Source organism: Puma concolor, chromosome A3, assembly GCF_028749965.1.
Source record: "Puma concolor isolate L17-30 chromosome A3, mPumCon1.1.hap2, whole genome shotgun sequence".
Lineage (NCBI taxonomy): Eukaryota > Metazoa > Chordata > Mammalia > Carnivora > Felidae > Puma > Puma concolor.
In genome coordinates this window covers 6,395,806-6,423,565 of record NC_141669.1, presented here as the reverse complement: position 1 = coordinate 6,423,565, position 27,760 = coordinate 6,395,806, and the positions used below count along the sequence as shown (strand labels likewise).

General features: G+C 39.1%; 1 protein-coding gene across 9 annotated transcripts in view; it reads left to right on the top strand.

Moving 5' to 3' along the window:
- The window catches only part of KIDINS220 (kinase D interacting substrate 220), a 95,512-nt gene that overhangs the window by 39,931 nt on the left and 27,821 nt on the right, over nucleotides 1-27,760 (top strand). For all 9 annotated transcript variants that reach the window (XM_086699967.1, XM_086699965.1, XM_086699961.1 and 6 more), the window contains exons 15-22: nucleotides 49-214; nucleotides 2,126-2,277; nucleotides 2,458-2,747; nucleotides 3,962-4,102; nucleotides 4,767-5,010; nucleotides 5,176-5,264; nucleotides 6,704-6,848; nucleotides 11,578-11,740. In XM_086699967.1, the coding sequence (XP_086556093.1) occupies nucleotides 49-214; nucleotides 2,126-2,277; nucleotides 2,458-2,747; nucleotides 3,962-4,102; nucleotides 4,767-5,010; nucleotides 5,176-5,264; nucleotides 6,704-6,848; nucleotides 11,578-11,740 (1,390 nt within the window). The remainder of the gene's footprint in view (nucleotides 1-48; nucleotides 215-2,125; nucleotides 2,278-2,457; nucleotides 2,748-3,961; nucleotides 4,103-4,766; nucleotides 5,011-5,175; nucleotides 5,265-6,703; nucleotides 6,849-11,577; nucleotides 11,741-27,760) is intronic.

The window sequence follows — 27,760 nt, the reverse complement described above, 5'->3', positions numbered from 1 at the left end:
TGCTTGAGTAATGACTGTCAAATAATTGCTTAATCGTTTACTTTTTAGTCGTCATTTACTTTGGTGGCCGGAGGGAAGGAGAGAGTTGGAATTGGGCCTGGGTCCTCAGCACCAGATTGGCGAGACACATCGGCTACTTGGAGCTGCTCCTCAAGTTGATGTTTGTGAACCCGCCTGAGCTGCCGGAGCAAACCACGAGAGCTTTACCTGTGAGGTGAGTTGGTCCCGTGATGAAAGTAGCTTTGGATAAGATGAAGCAAAAATGAAGTGTTTGAGCAAAAATGCCTCATCTCTCAGCGTACGTTCCAAAAAACATTGGTTTCGTGAATTTTTTATGTGAGAAATAAAACAACATGTCCTGGTTGAGTGGGTTTGAGAGACACTTCATGTCGTACCTTCCTCTTGTACATAAAAGGATCGGAGACCTTTTATCCTAAAAAAACCTGGTTAACTTTGATTTAGCAAATTTTTTCAGAGTATAAACCTTTCCCCTTCCCCCCCTCCCCCCCCCCCACCGTTTATGACACCTTTTCCATCCTTTGGGGACACTTTGAAGAGAGTGCAGGACCTAGGATGGGTCCTGGCATCCCCTTGCTTTAGCACGTAACCGTGGCAACACAGCACGCTCTCTGAGCAGCTCTTTTCTCGCCTGTGGAAATATATTGACTTGCCTGTCTAAAGTTATTACTATCAAATAGGAAATGCATGAGAGAACAGTTCAGAAATGGTGGAAAACATGTATGTCAAGAATAAAGGAAAAGTGGAAGGCTCCAGGGGAACGTCAAGTGAAAAACAAAGTACAGAATTGAAAGCCAAAGGAATTCAATAGGAATCAGCAGAATATTTAAATGTATATGAAATGATTAAGAATTTTAAAATTATTTTAAGATAAAATGTGTAATCTAAGAGGAAAATAATTGGGCCAACCCAGATGAAACATTGAAGCTATGAATATAAGAGACAAAAATAAAGGCAAAAACTTATGTGTAATTAGCATATATGATTAGGTATTAGGAGAAGGATTTATAGATGAAAAGGTAAAATTAAAAAGTTAAGAAAACATACAGAGTAGAATGAAATAATTGGGGGAAACATTTTTACAGAAAATATATTTTAAATTAATGAGATGGTATTTTTTTTAAAGTCTGAACAATTAAAATAGCATAAAACAAGGTCACACAGTATAGTACAGTGGGGTCTTAGATTGTATTTGAAAGCACTGCTTATCTACTGTGTTGAGATGGACATTTAATTTAGGGATGGCAGGGGAGAAAGGAACAGATACAGAAATCATATCCACCCAGAGGGTCAGGAGGCAAACAACTCAGTTATTTCAAAGAACAACTGTGAAAAGCATATTTTACAACTTATTTTTAAATCCCTGGGAGACGTTTAAGCTGTAAATAAAGCATTCTAAAACTTGAGTTTCGAAATGGCATTTAATTCTTAACAACTGTAGGGTTCTCTCCACTTTCTGATCTCTCTGTTGGCACTTAGCACACTTTGTTTGGGCAGCTCTTTTGGCTGCGTCCTTTTCAGTCAGCGTGCCCGTGACCTGTTGAGACAGACGTCTGATGCTTTGTCGGAACTCTGTCGCCTCTTGCTACCCTGCTGCTTTCAGTGAGAATTAACGTCCTATAACTCTGCTACATTTAGCTTTGGTTATTGCCTTTTCCTGGGACAAGTATGTAAGATGTTAGAAGTGGTCGATCCCTAATTACAAGTCCTTTTTCCTCCTCAGAACTTTATTTTATTAAAAAAATTTTTTGTAATGTTTATTTTTTATTTATTTTTGAGAGAGAGAGAGAGAGAGAGAGAGAGAGAACGGGGGAGGGGCAGAGAGAGAGGGAGACACAGAATCCGAAGCAGGCCCCGGGCTCCGAGCTGTCAGCACAGAGCCGGACGCGGGGCTCGAACTCATGAACCAGGAGGTCATGACCTGAGCCGAAGTCGGACGCTTAACCGACTGAGCCACCCAGGCGCCCCCCTCCTCAGAATTTTGAACACAGTATTTTAAAAGGGACATTAAGAAAATGTAGGGTAAGTGATACAGAGATGATGTATGTGGAAGTTATTTGTTTCTTTAGATACCTGAGTAACAGTTTATTCCCCTTTTCCCCCCAAGGTTTTTGTTTACAGATTACAACAGGCTGTCCAGTGTAGGCGGAGAAACATCGATGGCTGAAATGATCGCGACTCTGTCGGATGCTTGTGAGAGAGAGTTTGGCTTTTTGGCAACCAGGCTCTTTCGAGTATTCAAGACTGAAGATACACAGGGTAGGACGTCCCTCCTACGTCTTTGTGTGTGTGTCGGGGTTGAGGATGGGATGAGTGTTCAGGGCATTTCCGTGAAAACATGAATGAACATCAGAAATCCCTATGCCATGACTGTAATGGTTAGGACTTCCTAGACACTTGGTGTGTAAATAATTGTTAAAACCGTCTGTTGTCTTGCAGGCAAAAAGAAATGGAAAAAAACGTGTTGCCTCCCATCTTTTGTCATCTTCCTTTTTATCTTTGGCTGCATTATTGCTGGAATTACCCTCCTGGCTATCTTCAGAGTTGACCCAAAACATCTGACGGTGAATGCCGTCCTCATATCTATTGCGTCGATAGTGGGGTTGGCCCTCGTGCTGAACTGTCGTACGTGGTGGCAGGTGCTGGACTCTCTCCTGAATTCTCAAAGGAAACGCCTCCATAATGCTGCCTCCAAACTGCACAAGCTGAAAAGTGAAGGATTCATGAAGGTAAAGCACTCATGGGTCATTAGAAGGTAATTGTAGTGTGAGTGTGCTCCCCTAACCATGATGGTGGGGCTTTAGGGAGTGGGCTCTCTAAGGGTCACAGTGGTGCACTTGTTTTTAGGTTTATTCCTGATTTGCCCTATGGAAATGTACATTTAAAGTGGAAAAAATGAAAACAATACAGATTTTTATAAAATAGACTTGTATAAGATACTCCTAGGAGTTAGGAGATTGCTCTACAGGTCACCTGCCCAATAGTAACAAGTGTCCTGCCTGATGATATGGGCTCCCCAGAGCCTGGTAGAGGAAGCAAGCACCACTAAAACATAGAAAATAAAGGGGCGCCTGGGTGGCTCAGTCAGTTCAGTGTCTGACTTCAGCTTAGGTCACGATCTCATGGTTCATGAGTACAAGCCCCACACTGGGCTCTGTGCTGTCAGTGCAGAGCCTGCTCGGGATCCTCTGTCCCCTGCCTCTCTCTGCCCCTCCCTGGCTCATGTGCTTGCACGAATTCACTCTCTCAAAAAGAAATTAAAAAAAAAATTCACGTACGTATGTATTTATTTATTTATTTTTGAGGGAGAATATGTGCATACACCAGTCGGGGAGGGGCAGAGAGAGAGGGAGACACAGAATCTGAAACAGGCTCCGGGCTCTGAGCTGTCAGCACAGAGCCCCACGTGGGGCTCAAACCCACAAACTGTGAGATCATGACCTGAGCTGAAGTTGGACGCTCAACCGACTGAGCCACCCAGGTTCCCTGATTAAAAAAATTTTTTTTTAATAAAATAATTAAACAAATAAAATAGGACCATACTTTTAGAACCAAAAGGGACTTTGTACAATGTCTGTATCCCCTTCCTGTCATCAAGGTCACTTGCTATCAGGAGCCAAGTGTAGTGTGAATCCTTTGAATTTGCATTCAGTTCCTAGTCTTTTGACTTTCAGAGCATGTGATCTTGGCAAGCAAGTCACTCAACCCAGTTTGTCCTTTTAAAGTGGATGTGACCATGTCCCTTGTAAGAGTGAAATGCTCTAATTTATGTAAAGTCACTTGATGAATTGTGAGGCACTCGCTGCAGTTTCAGTGGAGCCACAACTGGCAGCGAGGACCTGGGATTTCTTTTCTTCCTGTCAGGTGAGTTTCTATCAGTGTTTTTAAGAAATGTGCTTAAATTTCTCATAACTTCAGTGCTTCTATCCTTTCTTTCCTGCAGGTTCTTAAGTGTGAAGTGGAATTGATGGCCAGGATGGCGAAGACCATCGACAGCTTCACTCAGAACCAGACAAGGCTGGTGGTCATCATCGACGGACTAGATGCCTGTGAGCAGGACAAAGTGCTCCAGATGCTGGATACTGTATGTCGTGGTCATCTTCAAACTCCTGATTGTCACATACGTAGCAGCTGAATGACTTCGTGAATTTCTCAAATGGAATTTGAATAGTACTTTTTCTTTTGTAAAAACAACCTTTTTTTAGGGTAGAAGCATAGCCAGTCAGTGTTTCATCACAAACAGATTTAAACAATTTTGGCCTAATGGCTGTGTGAGACCATGAAGAGAGTAGCTGTAAAGTCCATGGTGTGACTCCAGTTGCGGTTAGAATCAGAGACAACAGTAGGGAGCCCACAGAACTTGTAGTTTATGGTAAAGTAGGGCACATCAGTGGCTCTGTGAGGTGCATGACTGCGGAGAGAGCCAGTGTGGCCAGCACCTCATGTGTTTTCACAACTGTTTCTCATGTATGTTGCTCTTTCCTTTTATGTAGACCATAAATATTTTAAAATAGGACAGGGTTAATTATTTTCTTTGAAGGTTTTATCACGGTCAGATGGTGAGAAATTGTCAGATGGTAAAAAATCACATTAAGACTTCAATGAAATTTGTTTTCATATGGAATAATATTTTAATAAACAATTAGTATTTAAAAATATAGTCACTAAAGGATAGATCTGGAAGAGACTTTTTGTTACTTTGGATAGTATGAAATTTATGTCATAAATACACATTTCTTCTACCACAGGTCCGAGTTCTGTTTTCAAAAGGCCCATTCATTGCCATTTTTGCAAGTGATCCACATATTATTATAAAAGCAATTAACCAGAACCTGAATAGCGTGCTTCGTGACTCAAACATAAACGGACACGACTATATGCGCAATATAGTTCATTTACCCGTTTTCCTTAATAGTCGTGGACTGAGCAATGCAAGAAAATTTCTTGTAACTTCAACAACAAATGGGGACATTCCGTGCCCAGATACTGCAGGTAAAGATCAAGTTCCTCAGGTACTTCGGGTTTGAAGTAGTTATGTAGTTTTTGTGGTGACTCGCCTTTTACCTTGAAAAGTATTGTTAGTATTTCACTTCTCTTTAAATATCACGTACAACAGAATTTTGGTACAAATGATGCTCTCTCAACAAATTCTTTAAGGGATACAGGAAGATGCTGACAGAAGAGTTTCACAAAACAGCCTTGGAGAGATGACTAAACTTGGTAGCAAGACAGCCCTTAATAGACGGGTAAGATGCCATTTGTTTTGAGCCAAATGTTTGTGCTGCTGTTGTTCAAATAGAACTAGGGTGATGCTGCTTAAATTATCTTCTGTAGATAGTGCATTCAGCTCGGCAGATACATTGGATTATTGAGTTTCCTTTCGGCTTCAGGTGTTTTTGAGGAAATGCCTGACCCTGGAGCCCATCACAGCTGTGCAGCGTGCAGCAGCCCCTGTCCTCTCCTAACCTGTCCCCAGCTGCCCTTCCGGACCTCCGGCCCGCGGAATCAGGATCTCTCAGTGAGATTTGAAAGCTCCCCAGATGATCTCCTCCAGGGTTTCGTTCCACATCAGGCTGTGTCCGTCCCGGGTGCTTGTTGCCACCATCGCTGTCCGGGAGGAAGCGCCCCGTGCTCCTCCTCTTGGCCTTCCTCCTTCCCAAGGGTCTGTGACGTGTGACCCTTTCTTTCCACCCACGTAGTGATTTTGTGTCCTGCCCGGCCACCTTGGGTTTCTCCTCGAACGCTCTTGTTTTCCCTGTCCTGCCCCATTTCTAGAACCCTCTTTTGTACAGATCGAGGGAGTATCACAGGAAGATGTCCGCTTGCAGTAACTTACAGCGATAGTGCCGCTGAAGGATGGCTGAGCTGGGCTAGCGCTGGCACCGTTTTCTTTTTCTGAAGAGAAAAATCCAAATCCACAGTTTGGGACATTTTATAGAAAAAAATGTGTCTTCAGTGGTATTTTGATGTTTTGATTTCATGTCTCTCCCCTACACAAGTATGAATACAAAATGAACATGAATGACAATTGATAGCACCAAATTAAGAGGAGGGTATAGTTTAGCATTTTGAATTTGTCTCCTGGGAGTCTGGCCGTCTGGGCTGCGTGTGCTCGCATCCACCATTGCCTTGTTTCCTGACCTCAGAGGAGGGCTCGCTTCTGTTGTGCGCGTTCCTCCTCGAATTAGAAGGGATTCTCTACCCCACTCTGCCCACCTTGGTGCCTTTAATTCTTACGCAGATGTGAAGGTAGTTGCCACACGTTACCTCAACATGAAAATGCTGAATCCTTAAAACTAGACAGAAGGTTGTTTGCTTTATTATTTCCGGGTTCCTACAGGAACTCTGAGTAAGATGGAACTTCTGTAAGTTTGATTGAATTCTCTTTACATAATTCTGGTTATTGCAAATCTGTAAGGCATTTGATTTTCTGTAACTGTACAACCATAAATCAAAATACATCTGAAGCTAACACACAGCATTTGATGCAGTTGCTGCTGATATTACTTTATAACTGTTCTGTGAAGATTCTGCCTCAGAATAATAATAATAATGCCTACTATTACTGTACAAGCTTCCCCTTTGGATTATTTCTGTTGTCATCATACACATATACTAATTTCTCGAAAGGCCTTAAGTTCTCAGACAAGTATTGGTTCATTCTCCTCGTGATATACTCCTTCAGGATACTTACCGAAGAAGGCAGATGCAGAGGACCATCACTCGGCAGATGTCCTTCGATCTTACGAAACTGCTGGTTACTGAGGACTGGTTCAGTGACATAAGTCCTCAGACTATGAGAAGATTGCTTAATATTGTTTCTGTGACAGGTAACTTTTCTTCCTGTCTTCTGGTAGGTAATAAACTTTAACACATTCGCAGAGCAATTCAGTTTCAGAAACAGAAGGGTGTACTGTGTTCATACGTTTACACCGCTGTCTAGCACTTTCATTTGCATTGAGTGTACCTAATAAAACCTATATTACATTTTGACAATGCAAATCAATCATCAGTTGTGCACTGTTATTTTTAAAACTTGATTTAAAAAATTTTTATTTCACCTCAGGTTTAATTTTTCTCTTTGTACGAAGGTAATTTTATGCTAATTTGTATGACTGAATATAATCAACTTATAATTTAAATGTTGACATTCAGATTTTGTATGCTGCTCTTCTGTTTTATTTTCAATTATATTTTCTTTTTTATTGTGTTAAATATAATACATATAACAATTTACTGTCCTGACCATTTTTGTGGGTACACTTTGGTGGTGGTACATACATTCATGTTTTTGGGCAGCCATCACCTCCATCCATCTTCGTAATTGTTTTTATTTTCCAAAACTGAAACTCTATACCTGTTATATAATTGCCCACTTTCCTCCCTCCCCCAGCTCCTTGCGGCCACTATTTTCTTTGTCTCTACAGAATTTGACTACCTGAAGTACCTCATATACGTGGAATCATACAGTATTTGTCTTTTTGCGATTGGCTTATTTCACTTAATACAACGCCTTTAAGGTTCACCATGTTGTCGCATGTAGCACGTAGAGTCCTTTTTAAGACTGAATAATATTCCATTGTATGTCTATACCACATCTTGGCGTATCCATTCACCTGTTGATGGACATGTAGGTTGCTTCCATGTTTCCATGTTTTAGCTATTGTGAATAATGCTCTTATGAACATGAATATATCGTAATATCTTTTGAGACCCTGCCTTCAGTTCTTTTGAATATATACCCAGAAGTAGAATTGCTGGGTCACATGGTATTTCTATGTTTAATTTTTTGAGGAACCTTCATTTTGTTTTCATGGCTGTACCATTTTACATTCCCACCAACAATGCACAAAGGTTCCAATTTTTCTACATCCTTGCTAGCACTTGTTTCTTTCTATTTTTTTTTTTTTTTTTGATAGTAGCCATCCTAATACATGAGAAGTAGTATCTCATTGTAGTTTGGATTTGCATTTCCCTAATTAACAATGTTGAACATTTTTGCATATGCTTGTTGGCCATTCCTATATCTTCTTCGGAGAATTGTTTATTCAAATCCTTTGTCCATTTTGAATTGGGTTGTTTAGGTTTTTTATTGTTGAGTTTTAGGAGTTCTCTGTATATTGTAGATATTGATCTATTGATCCCTTATCAGATATGTGTTTTTTAATTATTTTCTTCCATTCTGTGGGTTGTATTTTCCCCTGTGGATAGTGTCCTTTCACATACAAAATTTAAAAATTTTCATGAAGATCAGTTTGTCTGCTTTTTGTTTGCATGCCTTTGGTGTCATATTCAAGAAATCACTGCCAAATCCAATGTTGAGAAGTTTTTGACCTATGTTTTCTTCTAAGTGTTTTATTGTTTTAAGTTACATTGATCCCTTTTGAGTTAATTTTTATATATGGTGTTAGGTAGAGGGTTCAACTTCATTCTTTTGCATGTTTTCATAGCACCATTTATTGAAAAGACTGTCCTTTCCCCACCTAATGGTCTTGGCACCCTTGTCAAAAATCACTTGACCATACATATGAGGATTTATTTCTGGGCTATTCTATTCAATTCTACTGGTCTGTATGCCTGTCTTTATGCCAGTCCACATTGTTTTCATTACTGTAGCTTTGTAGTAAGATTTGAAATAAGGAAGTGTGAGTCCTCCAGTTTCATACTTCTTTTTAAGGATTGTTTTGGTTCTACAGTGTCTCTTGAGATTCCATATGAATTTTAGGATGGATTTTTCTATTTCTGCAAAAAAAAAAAAGTCATTGGAGTTTTGACAGTGATTGCATTGAATCTGTAGATGACTTTGGGTAATGTTGCTATTTTAACAAAATTAAGTCTTCCAATCCATGAACATGGGATGTCTTAATTATAATTTAAAATGTTGGGGCGCCTGGGTGGCGCAGTCGGTTAAGCGTCCGACTTCAGCCAGGTCACGATCTCCCGGTCCGTGAGTTCGAGCCCTGCGTCGGGCTCTGGGCTGATGGCTCAGAGCCTGGAGCCTGTTTCTGATTCTGTGTCTCCCTCTCTCTCTGCCCCTCCCCCGTTCATGCTCTGTCTCTCTCTGTCCCCAAAAAATAAATAAACATTAAAAAAAAAAATTATAATTTAAAATGTTGAAATTCAGATTTTACATGTGTCTATTGTTTTAGTTTTCAAATGACATTTTATTTTAAACGTTTATTTATTTTGAGAGAGAGAGAGAGAGAGAGTATGTGCATGTGCACATGCAAGTGGGAGAGGGGCAGAGAGAGAGAGAGAGAGAGAGAGAGAGAGAGAATCCCAAGCAGGTTCCATGCTGTCAGTACAGAGCCTGATGTGGAGCTCCGTCCCACAAACTGTGAGATCATGACCTAAGCCAAAATCAAGAGTCAGATGCCTAACTGATGAGCCACCCAGGTGCCCCCAAGTGATATTTTAAATAAAAAATATTGACAATAAAATTGAAGATTATTGCCCTGTGACTGAATTCTTTGCAAGGAATTCTGCTCTTCACCATGTTAATGCTTACATGTAAATGTAAATACTTATAATTTAGTTTGTAAGTATGTATTTCTTTCTTGGCATGACATTGAATAGTACTTGGTAATATTGGCTAGTGTTCACTCTGTTACGATAGTTACACTGGAATTTGCTTTTATGCTAAGGTTGGGGTACATGCTCTGAACTAAATTGCAAGTGAGATTGTGTCTAATATATGTACAATAATTTTGGTAATTAAATCCCTTTAAGTGAGGTCTCAAACCTTATTAAGTTGATTATGTTCTACAATGGAAATGTTCTAGTGTATTCTCAATAATATTTATGTACTTATTTAACAAATATATGGTGAGTGTCTAGATATGCCAGAAATTGGCCTGGGTATTATGGAGATAAGCAGCAAACAAGGTAAAGTTCTTGACTTATTGGCGAAGACAGAAAGATATAAAAAGTCACGTAACAATAAGTGCCATAAAAACCTCATCTTCCCTTACCATTTAGCTTTGGAATACCCCTGGTGCAGTCATTGCTTCTTTGCTTTTCAATCTAAACCAATTCCTTTGGTGATCTCATGGAGTCCCAAAGGTTTATATACCATCTACATATGATTCTCAAACGCATGTCTTCATCCTTGTTGCTTTCCAGTTGCCTACTTGATATCTAGTGGTGTCTTATATTCGTCTGATACTTAATATGTCCAAAATTGAACTTTTGATCATCTGCCCCAAACTTAATCTGCCCATAGACTCCCATCTCAGTTAATCCAACTCTTTTTCCAGTTCCTTGGGCAAAAAAAACCCTTGATATGTTTTTTCTATATACCACCTCCAATCTGTAGTATGTTCTTTAGCTCTATTTTCTTTTTTTTTTTTTTAATTTTTTTTTTCAACGTTTATTTATTTTTGGGAGAGAGAGAGACAGAGCATGAACGGGGGAGGGGCAGAGAGAGAGGGAGACACAGAATCGGAAACAGGCTCCAGGCTCTGAGCCATCAGCCCAGAGCCTGACGCGGGGCTCGAACTCACGGACCGCGAGATCGTGACCTGGCTGAAGTCGGACGCTTAACCGACTGCGCCACCCAGGCGCCCCTTTAGCTCTATTTTCATACTAAATCCAGAATCTGACCACTTCTCACCATTTGTAACATACTACCCTTATCCAACGCATCATTATGTCTCATCTGTATTAATTGTAGCAGTAGCCTAACTCATCTCCCTGCTGCTACTTTTTCCTCTGTGGTCTATTCTCCATGTGGCGGCCACAGTGACCTTTTGAAATAGAAACCAATCATCTTGTTTCTCTGCTAAGAACTCTATTATGTTTCCATTTTGTTGAAAATAAAAATCTTAAGTCCTTACAGTTTCTTACAAGGCCCTTTTGATCTCTCTCTCTCCACCTCTTTCCCGACCTCTGACCTTATCTTCTACTCTCCTGTTCCATCCCTAACAGACCTCTTTGCCGTTCCCTGAAAATGTCAGGCATGCTCCTGCCTAAGGGCTTCTGCTTCTGCCTGTAATGATCTTTCTTTGGAGAGATGCATCATGGGCTTTCTTGTCTTGTCTTAACTCTTTGCTTAAATGTCAGCTTTTCAACGAGACCTTCCTTTTTCGTCTTAGATAAAATTACACTTCTTTCTTTGACACTCCTTGCTTTATTAATTTACCCCATAGAACTGATCACCTTTTAATACACTATGTCATATACCTACCAACTTAGACAGTTCTTTAGAGGATGAGGTCCATCATGGGTTCATTGATGTTCTGTTGTCTGATTGTTGAGACTGACACATAGTTCTGAAAGATTTTGCCTACAGGTATGTGGTCAAAGCAGTATATAGCACTGGTGGCAAATGACACAGCAAAAATTACTTTAGGATTAAACAGAATTGTGTTTAATCCCTAGGAGTTTTCCAGTACAGCTCTTTGGATTACAGAAGCCATATAAATACTAGGTTGAAATTTGTGGTGTAAATTAAATTGCAGTGTTTAAAGATTTAAATTATTTGTGAATATGCTAAATGTTTTGCTTAGTATAATATTACACATCTGTGAATTTAAAAAACTGTTTTCATACTTTTTAAAGGGCGATTACTGAGAGCCAATCAGATTAGTTTCAACTGGGACAGGCTTGCTAGCTGGATCAATCTTACTGAGCAGTGGCCATACCGAACTTCATGGCTCATATTATATTTGGAAGAGACTGAAGGGATTCCAGATCAAATGACACTGAAAACCATCTATGAAAGGTACGTTGTCCGACCTCTTTATGTTTCACTTTATCTTAGAATAACTTGACTTTTCAGAAAAAAGTTAATGCAAATAAAGCAAAATGAATACAAAATAATATACATGAAATGTATACTTCTGGATTCAACTAACCATTCTCATTAATTCCATTATAATTTTGGAGTTGTATTAGCACAGGTATATATCTCATGTAAAATTTATAACTTAGGTAGTTGAGTATATTCTCCCCTTTGCAGTGTAACTTACACAGTAAAAGAAGTTTAATAGTCCTATTAGTTTTATGTATTTATACATATGAAATACAAACTGTGAAATGTTATTATTTGTTTCCATTTTATTTTTTATTCTAAGAGTCTTCATTGAATACTAAGGAGGTTCCATTTTCAAATCATTAGTGCAGGTATTTTCAGTTTTGGGTCTGGAGAGTTTTTGAAACTGTGAATACGGGCTGGAAAACATTCTTTGCGTTAAACAATAAAGGAATTTATTGTTCCTTTATAGTCAGTCATTTGAAGTACTTCTGAAGTTTTTACTTCTGATAAGAAATTGATTAATTTTTTCTTTTTTTTTTTTTTTTTTAAATTTTTTTTTTTCAACGTTTATTTATTTTTGGGACAGAGAGAGACAGAGCATGAACGGGGGAGGGGCAGAGAGAGAGAGGGAGACACAGAATCGGAAACAGACTCCAGGCTCTGAGCCATCAGCCCAGAGCCTGACGCGGGGCTCGAACTCACGGACCGCGAGATCGTGACCTGGCTGAAGTCGGACGCTTAACCGACTGCGCCACCCAGGCGCCCCTGATTAATTTTTTCTTGAAAGACGTGAAGTTTAGGCTCAGTGAAATGTCAGGCATGTAAAGATATAAGAGTTGACAATTTCTTGTCAGATTCACAAATGAAATTGTAATCCTTTTTGTTCACCAGAACATACCTTCAGAGTTTCCAAGAGCTGCTCAAGTAAGCTATCTGTTAGAAAAAAGGTGGTAGAAAGAAACTATACAGTTTCACAAATCTTGGTATAACTGAAACGATTATTTTAAATATAATTGAAACACTAATGAAGCATTTAGTGTATAGTTCATATATTAAAACTTTTAAGGTTACAAAAAATTTTTCTTGAAGTATTGTCAGCATGCAGTTAGTTTTCCTTTGTTTTTCTTCCCCATTGTTCATGTAGATATTTTATTTAATGTTTTCTGAGGTAAATAACTAGCTTTAGGCTTATGGAGGATGGCTGTAGTGTTAGTGTACAGATTTGAGGTCTTCCTGCTTTTGCTGTTTAATTTACACTAAATTCAAGTAGTTGTGTAAACCGTGTGCTGTATCAAGTAGGTGTTCCAGTAGGTGGCAGTGACACATAATTACTGCCGGCTGTGGAGAAGTGGCATGGAATCGTATCTGCTCTCTGGTATCTGAGAGAGTATCTTCTTCCCCTAAGACACAAGATTGGTTTTTCCCTTGGTTGTGCAGTAAAACAGTTGTTTTATTTCGTGAGTAAGTTTTACATCGTAACAGGTGTCGTGTAATGTGTAACGAGTGTTGGCTAGATGAGCACAGTTATTGTTAAACAGTTAAAATTTAAGTTTGGAAACTCTCTAACTTCTTACTAACAACTCATCCCAATGTAATGGGGTTTATTTTTCACTTGGTGTATTTTTCACCCAAAGCGCCAGTTAGCATGGACAGGTAGTCCTTTGGGACTTCGTCTTATCCTTGAGCAATGGTGATTATTTGTGTGTCAATAAAAATATGTCTGAGGAAAGAATAAGCCTTCATTTAGGGACTAGAAACAGGGTTCTTAGAGCCTGTCTGAATCGGTATTGTTCCTGGAGCACGTATTTGGTTTCGGGAAGTTTGAACTTGTGGCCGCAGGAGAGCTGCTTGTGTCACAGGGCCCTCATGGAAGGAGGAGAGACTGCTCATCGTGAGCATTTTCTCCTTTTGGTGTCTGTGTCTCCAGCCTTCCTTCCTCAAGTGCCGGGTTCTCCGCCAGGAGCCTTAGTGCTCGCGACGCTCTGTGAAGCTCAGGTGGCTGGGCGGCTCCACGTCCTCAACAGGGAAGATTGTGGTTCGGAAAGTTTAACATCCCAAAGTCGCTTAGCTCGTGAGTAGCAGAGGTATTTCAGTCCAGGTCTCTCAGAGTCCACAGAGCGCTTCTGTGCCCGCCACTGTTCTAAACACTTTGCGTTTTGACACCTTTTATTCTCACAGTCTGTGGAGTAGTGTTATTGTTCGTGTTTTACACATGAGAAAATTGAAGCCCAGAGAAGGCAAGTCACGTAGCGAATGTCTCACAGCCACTGAGTGGTAGAGCCGGGTCCCTGGCTCCAGAGTCACGTGCGAAGGGTACTGCCCCGCACAACACGGTAGGGTCATCTGTGTTTTCTTCAGCTGCAGCGTTGTCTGGAGTATGTAAGGCACTGACATCTTATGATGAAGATGAGGTGTCTCAAGTTTTTACGTTTCTGTGTTCTCCATTTCTTTCTAGAATTTCACAAGATACGAATATTCTATTTAACACGTAAGATAGTTGATACAAATTGTCTCATTTACTGCAGTGACAACGGATCTATTAAGCAGGCATTGCTGTAATACGTTATTTTTTTTCTACAAGTTTCCTTTACCTTCGTAAAAACAGTTGTTACATTTTTCAGCACCCCACCCCCAGTAAAAGAGTAAATATAGTTCATGTCAGTTTTTGGTTTGGGTACAGAAGAGGACTCAAGTCAGTCTCTTTGTCTTCCTTTAGTTGAGTATATTGCTTAGAAGTACACTGTATCTCAGGATTACAGAAACACTGATCAACTTTTCACATTTGAACGGCTGCAGGCTTGAAGCCCCCAGCCACTGGGTCCTCTGCATGTCCTGTGACGGAGGTAGGGAGTGGTTAAAGTCTGGGTCCCCGGGAGACGGAAGCACGAGGGTTGTGCAAATGAATAAAAGGTCTTTAAAGCCCTCAGAAATTTATCTTTCGGTTCAATCCAACAAAAATATATTAAGTGTTTATTATTTGTGGGTCCTGCTTCTGGATGCCGGAGGTACAGTTGTGAACAAGTACCCGTATATTTACTTTCAATGCAGCAGTCATTTACTTTGAATGTACACCTCCACAAACAAGAAGTTGTGCAACTTAAGTGTGCATTTATATAAGAACATTGGGGGGGCCCCTCGGTGGCTCAGTCGGTTAAGCATCCGACTTCAGCTCAGGTCATGATCTCACGGTTTGTGAGTTCGAGCCCCATGTCGGGCTCTGTGCTGACAGCCAGAGCCTCGAGACTGCTTTGGATTCTGTGTCTCCCTCTCTCTCTCTGCCCTTCCCCCACTTGTGTTTTTTCCCCCTCTTTTTCTCAAAAATAAATAAATAAACATTTACATAAGAACATTGGTTGAAGCACCATGATAGGGTATTTTGTAACTGTAGGAAAGAATGAAGAAAAACTCTGTGATTTACATGGAGGAATTTCTAGGATATAGTAAGTGAAAATAGCAAAATGTGTAAGAGTGTACAACATGATACTGTTTGTATAAGAAAAGAGGGATAAGTGCCCCTTACCCGTTTATCCCATCCCCCCTCCCACAACCCCTCCTGTAACCCTCAGTTTGTTCTCCATATTTATGAGTCTCTTCTGTTTTGTCCCCCTCCCTGTTTTTATATTATTGTTTCCCTTCCCTTAGGTTCATCTGTTTTGTCTCTTAAACTCCTCCTGTGAGTGAAGTCATATGATTTTTGTCTTTCTCTGACTAATTTCACTTAGCATAATACCCTCCAGGTCCATCCACGTAGTTGCAAATGGCAAGGTTTTATTCTTTTTGATTGCCGAGTAATACTCCATTGCATATATATACCATATCTTCTTTATCCATTCATCCATCAATGGACATTTGGGCTCTTTCCATACTTTGGCTATTGTTGATCATGCTGCTATAAACATGGGGGTGCATGTGTCCCTTCGAAACAGCACACCTGTATCCCGTGGATAAATGCCTAGTAGTGCAATTGCTGGGTCGTAGGGGAGTTCTATTTTTAGTTTTTTGAAGAACCTCCATACTGTTTTCCAGAGTGGCCGCACCAGCTTGCATTCCCACAAAGAAATGTTTTTGATGGAGTATTTTTCATCATATAATAAAAATAACTTGGAGTGAGTTTTTGTAGGGGGAATATTTTGTTCAAGTAAATATATATCTCCAATTCTATATTGGAGATGTAATGAGATAATTAGAACTTTGTTTTGCTATTAAATTAATCCATTATTTTAGACTTCAGCACTAGGTGGGCCTGCCATCCATTAATGGGTTGGATTCCGGGGGATTTTTAGATTTTTTTTTTTTTTTTTTTAGAAAAAAGTGTGTTTTATATGCCTACAAACACAAAGAATATTTTGTAGCTAGTCTAAGGAAAAGAGAAAAAGACAATGTAGTAAGAATCTTCGAGACTTCATTAAGGAGTTGACTTAATAATTGACTTTAAGATGATTTGGAATGAAAAACTATAGGAAGACAATTTGATTAACATATTGAAAGATCATATATTGGAATATGTTAGAATAATTTAGCTGACTATTTCTAGTTACCCATAGTTGAGTTCTTTGATTCCATTGCTTGTCATTTGAATAATAAAAAGTTTTATTTACAGCAGACAAAAGCAGCAGTATATAATTGATATTCATTTATTTTATTAAAGAAATCTGATTTGATAAAAACAATCAGAAAATAGTATTTTTAACGCTAGTAGTAAAATTTATTTTTTAATCCATAAAAAGCCTCATTTATTTTTATAGCAATTTGATGACACATCTGCTTCTTTATTCAGCTGAAAAAGAAAATGTTGGTTCTTGGTGTTTGGTAAAATTGCTTTGTTAAATTATTTTCTAAATTGTTCAACTTTTAACAAATGACATTTGATACTAACACTAGAAAGCAATTTCAGCTAATTAAGTAGATCCCTCTATAAACCATTGGAACATTAAGATGACATACTGTTCATTCAAGATTATTTTAATTGGTACAATTATTGTAATTTTCTTGCAATTATGTGTTGAGCTAAAAGCTTTTGTCTAGATCATTTGAGGGTTTTTTTTGTTAACATACATTTAGGAAGAAGAAAGGGAGTAAAATAAAAACTATAGATAAAGATTTTCTGTCTACTTTTTATTACAACGTTTTAGACAACCATTGAAATATGTTAGTATAAAACTTTATTTCTGGTGTTTTTCAGTAAGCATTTTAAGCAATGATAGAAGTTTTTAAAAGATCAATTTAAGTAGTTTCATGAAGGTAATGTTTTAAATTTTTGTTTTGACACTACTCACGCAATCTTTTACTCAGGATGATATGGTCAGAATAGTTTTGTGATAAGGATAATGCCATACTCTTAATTATTTAAAACAAGTTTTGAGAGCCTTAGAATGGTAGCCATGTTCCATTCATTGGAATAGCTATTTGCTGAGTAGGCACTGTATGCATCTAACTTATACCTTTATGCTCAATTCAGCATCTTTAAATTATTCAGGTAGTGGTGTTTCTGTACTTGGCATTTTTCATAATAAAATCTCATATCTTATGATGTTCATACCTGATACTCAGCCAAAATTTTCCTAAGTTTAACTTGCTCATTTCTGGTTATCTCCTGCCTCCCTTAGCTCTCACTGACCTCCTTCCTCTTTCTTTTATATTATTTGTTGTCCCTCCTCCATCATGTGACCCAGATTATGCACATGTCTATTTCTGTCGCATGTGGATTTAAGTCGTGAATTTCAATAGCATGAAAAACTGGATAATAGTTTAGATTTGTGAAGAAGTTGTCTCATCTCCTTTGTAGTACAAAGTACATCCTTTGTACTGGTGATATTTCTCCTAATTTTGATTTTGAGATACTAGGAATATTTATGCCAAACACTGTTTCATGCATGGTACTTTTGGTGCTTTTTATATATAGTGTAGAATCTTAATGAAATTCTATCTTTTTGATATGATGTGACTTCTCTGCATGTGTTGATGTTGTCACCATTCAACATTTATTAAATTACTGTCTTGTATATAATTTTTGTTTCCATCTTTTTTCTCAAAACACACTTTCCCTGAATATGTATCACGTAAATACTTTATTCAGGGTAGTTCTTGTTGAGAAGGGAAAAGCTGAGCAAAGACTTGAAGGAAGCAGGAGAATTGGCCAACTAGATATCTAGGGAAAGCATTTCTGGGCAGAAGGAACAGTGTGGACAAAGGTTGTAAGACCAGAGAGTACCTGGAATGTTTCCGTAACAGCAAGGACAAGGGATTTGGTGTGGCTCGAGAGGATTCAGTAAAGCGACGGGGTGGGAGGTGAGGTCAGGAAGGTGTGGAACGTGGAAGATCGTTGTAAAGGTTTTGGCTTTCACCCTAAGTAAAATGGAGATCCATTGCAGGGGTTTGAAAAAATTGTATCCGTACCCTGTATGCTCTAAGGTGCCTATTATTTGGCTCTATCAGTGTAACTTGGCGTAAGTTAGGGAATCCTATTGACCGAAGGGAGCGTATTTTGAGAATCCTGTGTTGCGAAGGGGATGGGAGTGGATCTTGGTGGGAACATTAGGGTAAATGAGAAGTTGTGCAGAGTAGGTGGGGATCCCACAGTAAAGATGAAATGAATGATAGAGAATGGCACTTAACAGCGTGCCATGAAAATGAGAAAGCTAAGAAGTGAACAACATGTGTAGACAGTCTGTTGCGGTGTAGTGAAGAAAACTGGTTATCTCTAAACATCTCCATTAATTTATGACTAATTTCCCTGTATGTCTTTCCTGTTGTAATAATTTCTTGTTTCTTAAGATGATTTTATTCTTTATTTTCTAGTAAAATGTTGGACTTAGAAGCCTACTTTTTGGATCATTTTTTAAATTACCTTCTTTCCTTTGGACTTGCCAGCTGCATGGTTTGTCCCTCAAGCCCCACATTTAAGCCCCTGGTTGAGAGTGAATGAAAGGTGGTTTCTGTAGCATTGGCTGATAGGTCAGTGGTGTAGAGGGCAACTAATGAGTTGCTTGTACAGTAATATTAATTTGATCTATGAGTACTATAAGATGGAAATGATGGTCATTGCGTGTCAACTTGGGCTCTACAGATAAAGAAAAAATAATTGGTCCAAATTCAATGTACAAGCATCAAGTTTATCTGGAGTTCTGAACAGGCCTAGCCTGGCTCTCCAGCCCATTCTCATGCTTTATCCCTCTTGCTTTTTACCTTTCCACCTGCACTTCTCTGTGGCCCATCCTTCCTCCCCCACCTTATTCTTCTGGTCACATCTTAAATGCCACAGCCTCAAGAATCCTTTTGTGACCGGCATACCCCATTCTCCAAGATTTTACTAGATGTGTTCCATATATACTGGTATGTTCCTTCATAGCACTTAACATAGTTACCTTTCTATAAATATTTGCATTTCTCCTTAATATTTGTTTCCTGAACTAGACTGTTAACTCCACGACTGTAACTTCCTTAAACCTTGCTGAATTCCTCACTTTAGACGTTCTTGGTATAGAGTAGGCAGTAGTGATTATTTCTGAGAGAATAAAGAAATATGATGATGACATTTGGATCGAGCAAAGTATGGATTAGGGGAAGGTGGTAAATGAGAAGCCACATTTTATCTTGAAGAGAATACTATTCATAAAGACACCTGATCTTTGGTTCTAAATGTGGGTAAAATGTTTCCTTTGTTATTATACTAGTAGTTCCCTGGGTTAGGCACATAGTAAGTTCTCAGTACATAGCAATTGAATGGTAATTACATATTTCAGTCAGTACCTAGTAGTTTCCACCTTTTGTTGGGTGATACAACAGAATCAAAACAATGTATTTCATAGTCATTTCCTTGTAACTGTGAGTTCACCACATTTCTAAGGTTTCTTGCATTTATAATCCTTTTATGAATGCCATGGTTTGGAATTACTTCATATTGGCCCACCTTTAGACAGGCCCCTCCCACTTCAGCTCCTACCAACAGGCTATTGTCAGTGTTGTTAAAAAGGCCTTATGAGTTAGCTGGACTCCCAATTTTGTTATGCTAAACATTTTGATCGGGTTCATTCATTGGCAAATATTTATGGAGTCTTTTATGTATTGGGCATATGCTAATAAAAGTACTGGTTAGTATTACTTGAGTCTTCAGTATATGCCCCACGTTGGATTAAGCAGTTTGCATGGATTTTTTAATTTAATGCTAACTCTGGGAGGCGAAGAGTGGGAGTTACTTGGGATCACACAGCTACTACTGCTGGAGCTTCCCCAGACCTATTTCTGGAAGCCAGGAGATGATCTGTAACTACATAGCAAGGCAGCAGATCTGAGAGAATTACAAATACAGAACTATACTAATTTTATTTTGATTTCCAGATATATTTTATTCATTTTCAAATGAGTATTTAGAATTATTTATTATATATCAATGGGAATATTATTATGTATCAACGGTAGATAGGAAATTTTCCAGAGGATTGAATTTCTGCTCTATTAAAAAAATGCGGACTCTTACCAACTTATGTAAAACCCCAAATAAATGCTTTATTCAGTTCTAATTGTGTCTAGTAACTGCAATAGGTTCTGTAGGGAATGCTTAAAAAAATCACTTGTGATATTTGACACTTAAACAGCTGGTACCTCTGTTTTTTAAGCCTTTATATCATTTTTATATGCATTAGGTGGCTGTAATTTTTTTAGGTAGCTTTTCAGTAGCTTTTCATTTGCTTTAAATAGGATAAAATTGATTTTAAAAATAGTTTCTCATTTAAACTCATGATGCCATGTTCAGTAATTTTATGGAAATAAAATAAAAATAAAAAGAACAAAGAAAGAATTTTAAATGTTCCAAAGTTGTGCATTTCTAACTCCAACATGAAAAAAGTATATTAACTGAGGATGTTTGAAATCTGAAATAAAAAACTCAACTTCTCTAATGTGTATGTTTTGATATGTAAAACAAAAATATTACTTATGCAGGTAATAATTATATTAACATAATTTATATTATAATACGGTACGAGTATTATGCACATTTACATTTTAAAACACCCAAGTCTGATTACTGAAGGATTCACATTTGCCACCAGACTGTCTATTTGTCTGTCTATCATCTATATGAAGTTATTTTTTTCAACAGACGTTTATGATTTTAGAACTTCAAGTCAAAATATTTTTAAGACTCTTTGAAATAGGAGAATAAACAACAAAAGTGCTGGGTAACCGAAACAGGTAAAGGGAGTGGCCGCTGTAGAGCTCTGCCTCCAGCAGCTCCTGGTAGCAATATCCAGGAAGTCCACAAGGGGGGAGTATTTCACTAGAGACATTATTAGCATGTTCAGCCAAGAAATAAGCCCTACTTCATTTTGCTCTTCCCTTTCCAGAGCAGGAAAACAAGGAAAGCACTTAAGTTTAAATATGAATATCTGACACTTTAAAGTTTAATTTCCATGCCTGTTTTTTAAAAATGGCTTCACAGGACGTTCGTAAGTACTGAGACTCTTGATCACAGGCAAATGAGTGGTTATCTGATTTTATGGCATAGTCTTTATTAAGTTTAGTACTACCTTTTCCTCCTCAAATTCTTTTAAATGAGCTTTTGTGAAAAGGGTGGGTATGAAAAAAGGGGAGTATTTGAAAGATATAAATAAATAAAATTGGTCTTTACAAAGATTTGTATTAGATTAAAAGTATTAAATTCTAAACATTGTAGAACTTGGGTTCTATTCTTATTAAACATTAAATCTTTAAGATAGCTTATCTAATAAAGGTTTTGTTTTTTAAAAAAAAATTTTTTTTAACGTTTTATTTATTTTTGAGACAGGAAGAGACAGAGTATGAACAGGGGAGGGTCAGAGAGAGGGAGACACAGAATCGGAAACAGGCTCCAGGCTCTGAGCTGTCAGCACAGAGCCTGACACGGGGCTCGAACTCACGGACGGCGAGATCATGATCTGAGCTGAAGTCAGCCGCTTAACCGACTGAGCCACCCAGGCGCCCCTAAAGGTTTTGTTTTAATCTGAGGCATATTCATAGACAAGCTTTGATTTCAGAACCTTCATTCTGTATACCTCCTTTTCAGAGTTTTATTTCAAAACATTTGCTTCCTCTAGATGGTTAATGGAAGAATCTTTAAGAATTCCAAAAGGAAACAATAATAGGAACATCTCTTACTGTTTGGTAGCACCTCCCAATATTAGTAGTGTTCCTCAAGCAGCTATGAAAATCGGATCTCATTTACTTTTATCAGAATATTTTTTTAATACATCTTAGTACAAACTCTTGATATGGGACAATGGGCTTTACATTTTTATGATAGATAGTATTTTCATATTGAGTCAGTTGCAATTATTTTGCCTCTCTTAACCTCTTTACCGAAGTCTTCTGTTATTACCCTAGCTTGAAACTATTGTTTTATCATCTGAACTGGTATTATCTGATCACTTGCGTGGCAGCAACTGGGTAGGCATTGGGCTGTAGTACGTGGTTTCTCAGGCTTCCCCCCCCCCCCCCCCCCCCCGTGGAAACCTTTTTGCAAATTAAATCTTATGCACAACCCCGGTAAATAAAGCAGAATGAATATAAATTAATTGACTCAAATTAGAATGTTTCCTAATAAATTCAGTTAGAAAAATGAGCTGTTCTGAAGAACATATTAAAATTGAAACATGTAACAGGTCAGAGCCTGGAGCCTGCTTCAGATTCTGTGTCTCCCTCTCTCTCTGCCCCTCCCCTGCTCATGCTCTGTCTCTCTCTCTCTCTGTCAAAATAAATAAACATTAAAAATTTTTTTTTTAATTGAAACATGTGGATGATCCCTGCATGCTTACCTTGGCATAAACCTCTCTTTGTTTCTGTACTTAGGTTTGGTAATATAATATCAAGAAAATTCTGAATCCTAGGTAGATTCAAATGTTACCAATTTTTAAACGTGCTTTGCAGTGGCAGGATGTTTTCAATTAATTTGGCTTCATCGGTCGGTCACCAGGCTTATGTGACAGCTGCTCACATTTCTTCTAATTGGTTGAAGTGCTGGGTGCTGCTTCTCTGACAAGGTCCTGTCACCTGAGTCATGTCATAAACTAGCACTGATTTCTGAACTGTTTATTACGCTCTGACTTGGGCACATCAGGTGGAGTAGTGCACTCGCTTGCCTAACTTTATGAAGAGGAAAGTGCTGGACTGGATTAATTAAAAAAAAAAAAAAAAGGAATTTATATCTGCACCTGAAAATGGAGGAAAAACCTTATTTCAAAGTCTGCAAAAAATTAAAACAAAAAATCAGGATGACCTGAGGCTTATATGTTGGTCTTCTTCAATGCATTAAAATTTAATATGTAACAGTGTTCTATCTTTAACTCCTTATATTTTAAGGAGTTAAAAATATGTAAGTCATTACTTAAGAACTCTGAACCCTGTCTGTGGCCCCCAGTTTGAGCCAGTGCAGGGAACGGGGCACAGGCTTTTGAATCAGGCCGGATGGGCACCAGCTCTGCCACTTACATCGGAGGTGACGTCAGGCCAGTTGCTTCACATCTCTGAGGCTCGGTTTCCTCATGTTAAAAGTTGAAATGGTACCTCATGGAATGTTTGGGAGATGGAAATTAGGTAAACTAGAGAAAACACCTGGCTCAGAGAATGGCAGGCTGTAGATGTTCGTATACAAATACTAGTACTTTAGGGGCGCCTGGGTGGCTCAGTCGGTTGAGCGTCTGACTTTGGCTTAGGTCATGATCTCGCAGTCTGTGAGTTCGGGCCCCACGTCAGGCTCTGTGCTGACAGGTCAGAGCCTGGAGCCTGCTTCAGATTCTGTGTCTCCCTCTCTCTCTGCCCCTCCCCTGCTCATGCTCTGTCTCTCTCTGTCCCAAAAATAAATAAACGTTGAAAAAAAAATTAAAAAAAAAAAACAAAAGAAAAACAAATACTAGTACTTTAAAAAATTTTCTTCGCAATTCCTTATAACCTTCGAATATATTTTTGCTGTCAGATTACATGTAAGAACACACGTAATTTACATGTGTGTTCTTCACAGCATCTTACACAACACACAGAAATGAAGGCGGTGCCTTATCTGTAATGTACATGAGCCAGTGCAGATACCTCTTTGAGCTTTTGTATTTTACCCTTCCTGTTTGTCGATCCTTTCTCATCCCTGTAGTTACTAAACTTGCAACCTTAAAGCCAAGTTAAGTTATGCTTCCGGTGTCATTTTTACACCAAAACCAAGGGAGCTCAGATGTGGAAGGGACGGCATAGGCCAGGGCTTTCCTTCATTACTTTGAGAGAGAGAACAGCTCCCACATGGTGGGTGTGGGAAGCATCCACAGGGCCGTCCACAAGATGGAAGAGATCTACTTCAGCCCTCTGAAATAAGGAAACTGGAATTGAGAGAGGTTACAGGACTTGGCCCAAATCACACAGTTACCCAGTGACCCAGCCTTTCAAGTAAATTAATTTTTTTTTTTTTTTAATATTTATCTTAGTGTGAGAGAGAGAGACAGAGAGCAACAGAGCATGAGCAGAGGAGGGGCAGACACAGAGGGAGACACAGAATCCAAAGCAGGCTCTAGGCACTGAGCCGTCAGCACAGAGCCCGACGCGGGGCTCGAATTCACGAACCAGGAGGTCATGACCTGAGCCGAAGCCGGACGCTCAACCGCTCAACCGACTGAGCCACCCAGGGGTCGCTTAAGTTAATTTTGTTACACCTTTTAAATAGTTCATCTCGTTACTTTCACTTGTCAAACATTATAGCCTTATTCTGACTTAACCTGAGCTGGTGAAGTCTGGATTTAAGGATAGGTGCCACAGTAAGTACCCTGTTCTATCCTTTCAGAGCCCAGCCGGGGTGCAGTGTAGGTCTGTATTCCCAGAAATGACAGCCTGTAATGGAAAGCATCTAACACGTAAATAGGTAGTAAGTTTATACAATAGCTTCAAAGGGAGACTTTTACCCCAGACGTTGGTTATACTATTTCCTTGGCTGTTGAACGCACTGCTGTTCATCACTGGATCGAATGGAATCCTTGCTGGAGAGTATTAAGCTGCGTTTCTTTTCGAGTGTAAATGCTTCTGTGTCAAAATAATTCAATGCTTTAAAAAAAAGGGATAAGGAGATTTTTTAAATTCCACTATAATTAATGTACAGTGTTACATTAGCCACAGGTGTACAATTTAGTGATTCCACAACTCTCAGTGCTCATAAGTGTGCCCTTATCCCGAGGATATTTTTATGGTCATAAAATTTTCCTTTATTTCTAGTCCTAGTTCATTTTTCAGTTTCTGACTACATTTGCTATTCAAGCTCAAAGAAAGAAGCAAGGATGGCCGCAACATATGAACAAGACGTGGCCGGCAGCACCGACTTGTAAAGAAGTAACTTGGATAAGGGGGAGCTGTGTCACGTGAGGTCCTGGGTGTGGTGGCATCTCTGCCACCAAGGTCGTGTCTTGTGCTGTCCATGTGAGTCCTAGCTGAAGTCCAGCTGCAGTTATGCAAATTGCAGTCTTAATGATAGTCTACTGAGTTCGCATATTGAGCACTTAAAAAAATTTTTTTAAATGTTTATTTATTTTTGAGACAATGCGAGAGACAGAGTGCAAGCGGCGGAGGGGCAGACAGAGGGAGACACAGAATCCGAAGCGGGCTCCATCCAGGCCCTGAGCTGTCAGCACAGAGCCCAACGTGGGACTCGAACTCATGAACCATGAGATCACAACCTGAGCCGAAGTCGGATGCTCAGCCGACTGAGCCACTCAGGCGCCCCTAAAATTTTCTTTAAATTACATTACTACATGTTTCTTCCAGTGTAAAAAAGTAATCTTGGGCCTTAATATTCTGACCAGATAGGGGGCCTTAATATTCTGACCAGATAGGAAATACACACTGTCTTGAAAATATATATGCCTTCGGTGGGAAATAATCTTTTTAAAATGTAGAGGAAGGTGTTCTGCTAAGCAAAAGAGTAACATTGTTTAGCTCTCCCAGTGATTTATTTGGAAATTTAGACAAGTACTTTCACGGTTAGCATTATATAATCCTAATTGGATCGTCCTTAAACACATAAGTCAAACACATTAAATGCTTGAAACCAGAAACTAACAAACCTGAAGGCTTGGCATGATTACGTATTCACCGTGCCACATACACAAGTGCTTTGTTGTTTTCTAGTGCGGTTACCGAATAGGATGCCTTTAAGATGCAGCATTACTTTTGTAAGCTTTGAAAAGTAGGTGCTAATGAGAACATTGGACCCCGCACTATTGTTTTGAGAATGGGCTCTGACCACTGCATGCAGGCGCCCCTCTTCCCTTTGCTGCGCTGAGTGTACTGGGCTCAACACAGCCTTGTGCTTGTGGGCAGTTGTAGTTCCTGTTACTTTGCTACTTTTGTTACTTTAGCTATAGACGCCCTAGGCTAGTGGCCTTTCCAATATGATATGAAAGGTGACTCCTGGAATTGTTATCATGGTACTTTTATAAGAATCGTAGGAGTGATTGAAATTTAAGCGATGCAGCAAAGGCAGTGCCTCAGAGGGAAATGTATAGCCGTAAATGCCGATGTTAAGGAGGAAGAAAGACCTTCATAGCTTAACTTTATACCTTGATTAACTAGGGAAAAAAGAACACATTTTTAAGGTTTCAAAGCTAGCAGAAGGAAGGAAAAAATAAAGATTAGAGCCGAGATAAAAGATTAGAATAACTATAGAAATGACCAAACCAAAAGTTGTTTCTTTGAAAAAGATCGACAAAATTGACAAACCTTCTACTACACTGGCAAAGGAAAAAAGAACACACAAATAACTAAAATCAGAAAGTGACGGTACTACCACCAATCATACAAGAATAAAAAGAACTGCAAGAGAATATTCAGTAGGCGCAGAAAAGGCATTTGACAAAATCCAGCATCCTTTCACAATAGAAACACATAGAAAACTGAGAATACAAAGGAGCTTACTCAACATGAAAAGGCGTTTGTAAAAAAACCCACTGCTAACCTCATTCTCCATGGCGAAACACTGCAAGTTTCCCCACTAAGACAGAACGTGATAAGGACCCCTGCTGCTGTGGGCTGCATGTGTCTCTCCCAAGTTCATATGTTGAAACCCTATTCCTCAATGTGATCATATTGGAGGTGGGGGCTCTGGGAGGTAAGTAGGTTCAGATGAGGTCATGAGGGTAGAGTCCTGGGATTAGTGTCCTTACAAGAAGAGACCGTTAGCTGCAAACCAGGGAGAGGGTTCTCATCAGAACCTGACTGCTGGCACCATGATCTCAGACTTCCATACTCCAAGAACTGTAAGAAATAAATGTTTTTTAAATCACCCAGTCTATGATATTTTGGTATAGCAGCCTGTAGCTGACTCAGACACCCACTTTCACTACCACTGTTCACTATTATACTGGAAGATCTAGTGAGTGCAATTGGACAAAAAGCAGGAGGAAAAGGATCCAAATTGGAAAGGAAGAAATAACACTATCTCCAATCGCAAATGATGTGATCCTGTATATAGAAAATCTCAAGGAATCCACAAGAAAGCTGCTAGAGCTAATAAGTTCAACAAAGTTGCAGGCTACAGATCAACACAATATCATTTGTGTTTCTGTACCTCTGCAGTGAACTATCTGAAAGGAAATTAAGAAAGCAATTCTAGGGGTACCTGGGGGCTCACTTGGTTAAGCATCCAACTCTTGATCTCAGCTCAGGTCTTGGTCTCAGGGTCTGTGAGTTCAAGCCCTGTGTTGGACACCACACTGGGTGTGGAGCCTACTAAAAAAGAAGAAGCAGAAGCAGAAGCAGAAGAAGAAGAAGAAGAAGAAGAAGAAGAAGAAGAAAGCAATTAAATTTACTCTTGCATCTAAAAGAATAAAATACCCAGAAATAATTAAGAAAAATATTTTTAATGTTTATTTATTTTTGAGAGACAGAGAGAGACAGAGCATGAGCAGGGGAGGGGCAGAGAGAGAGGGAGACACAGAATCCGAAGCAGGCTCCAGGCTCTGAGCTGTCAGCACAGAGCCCCACGTG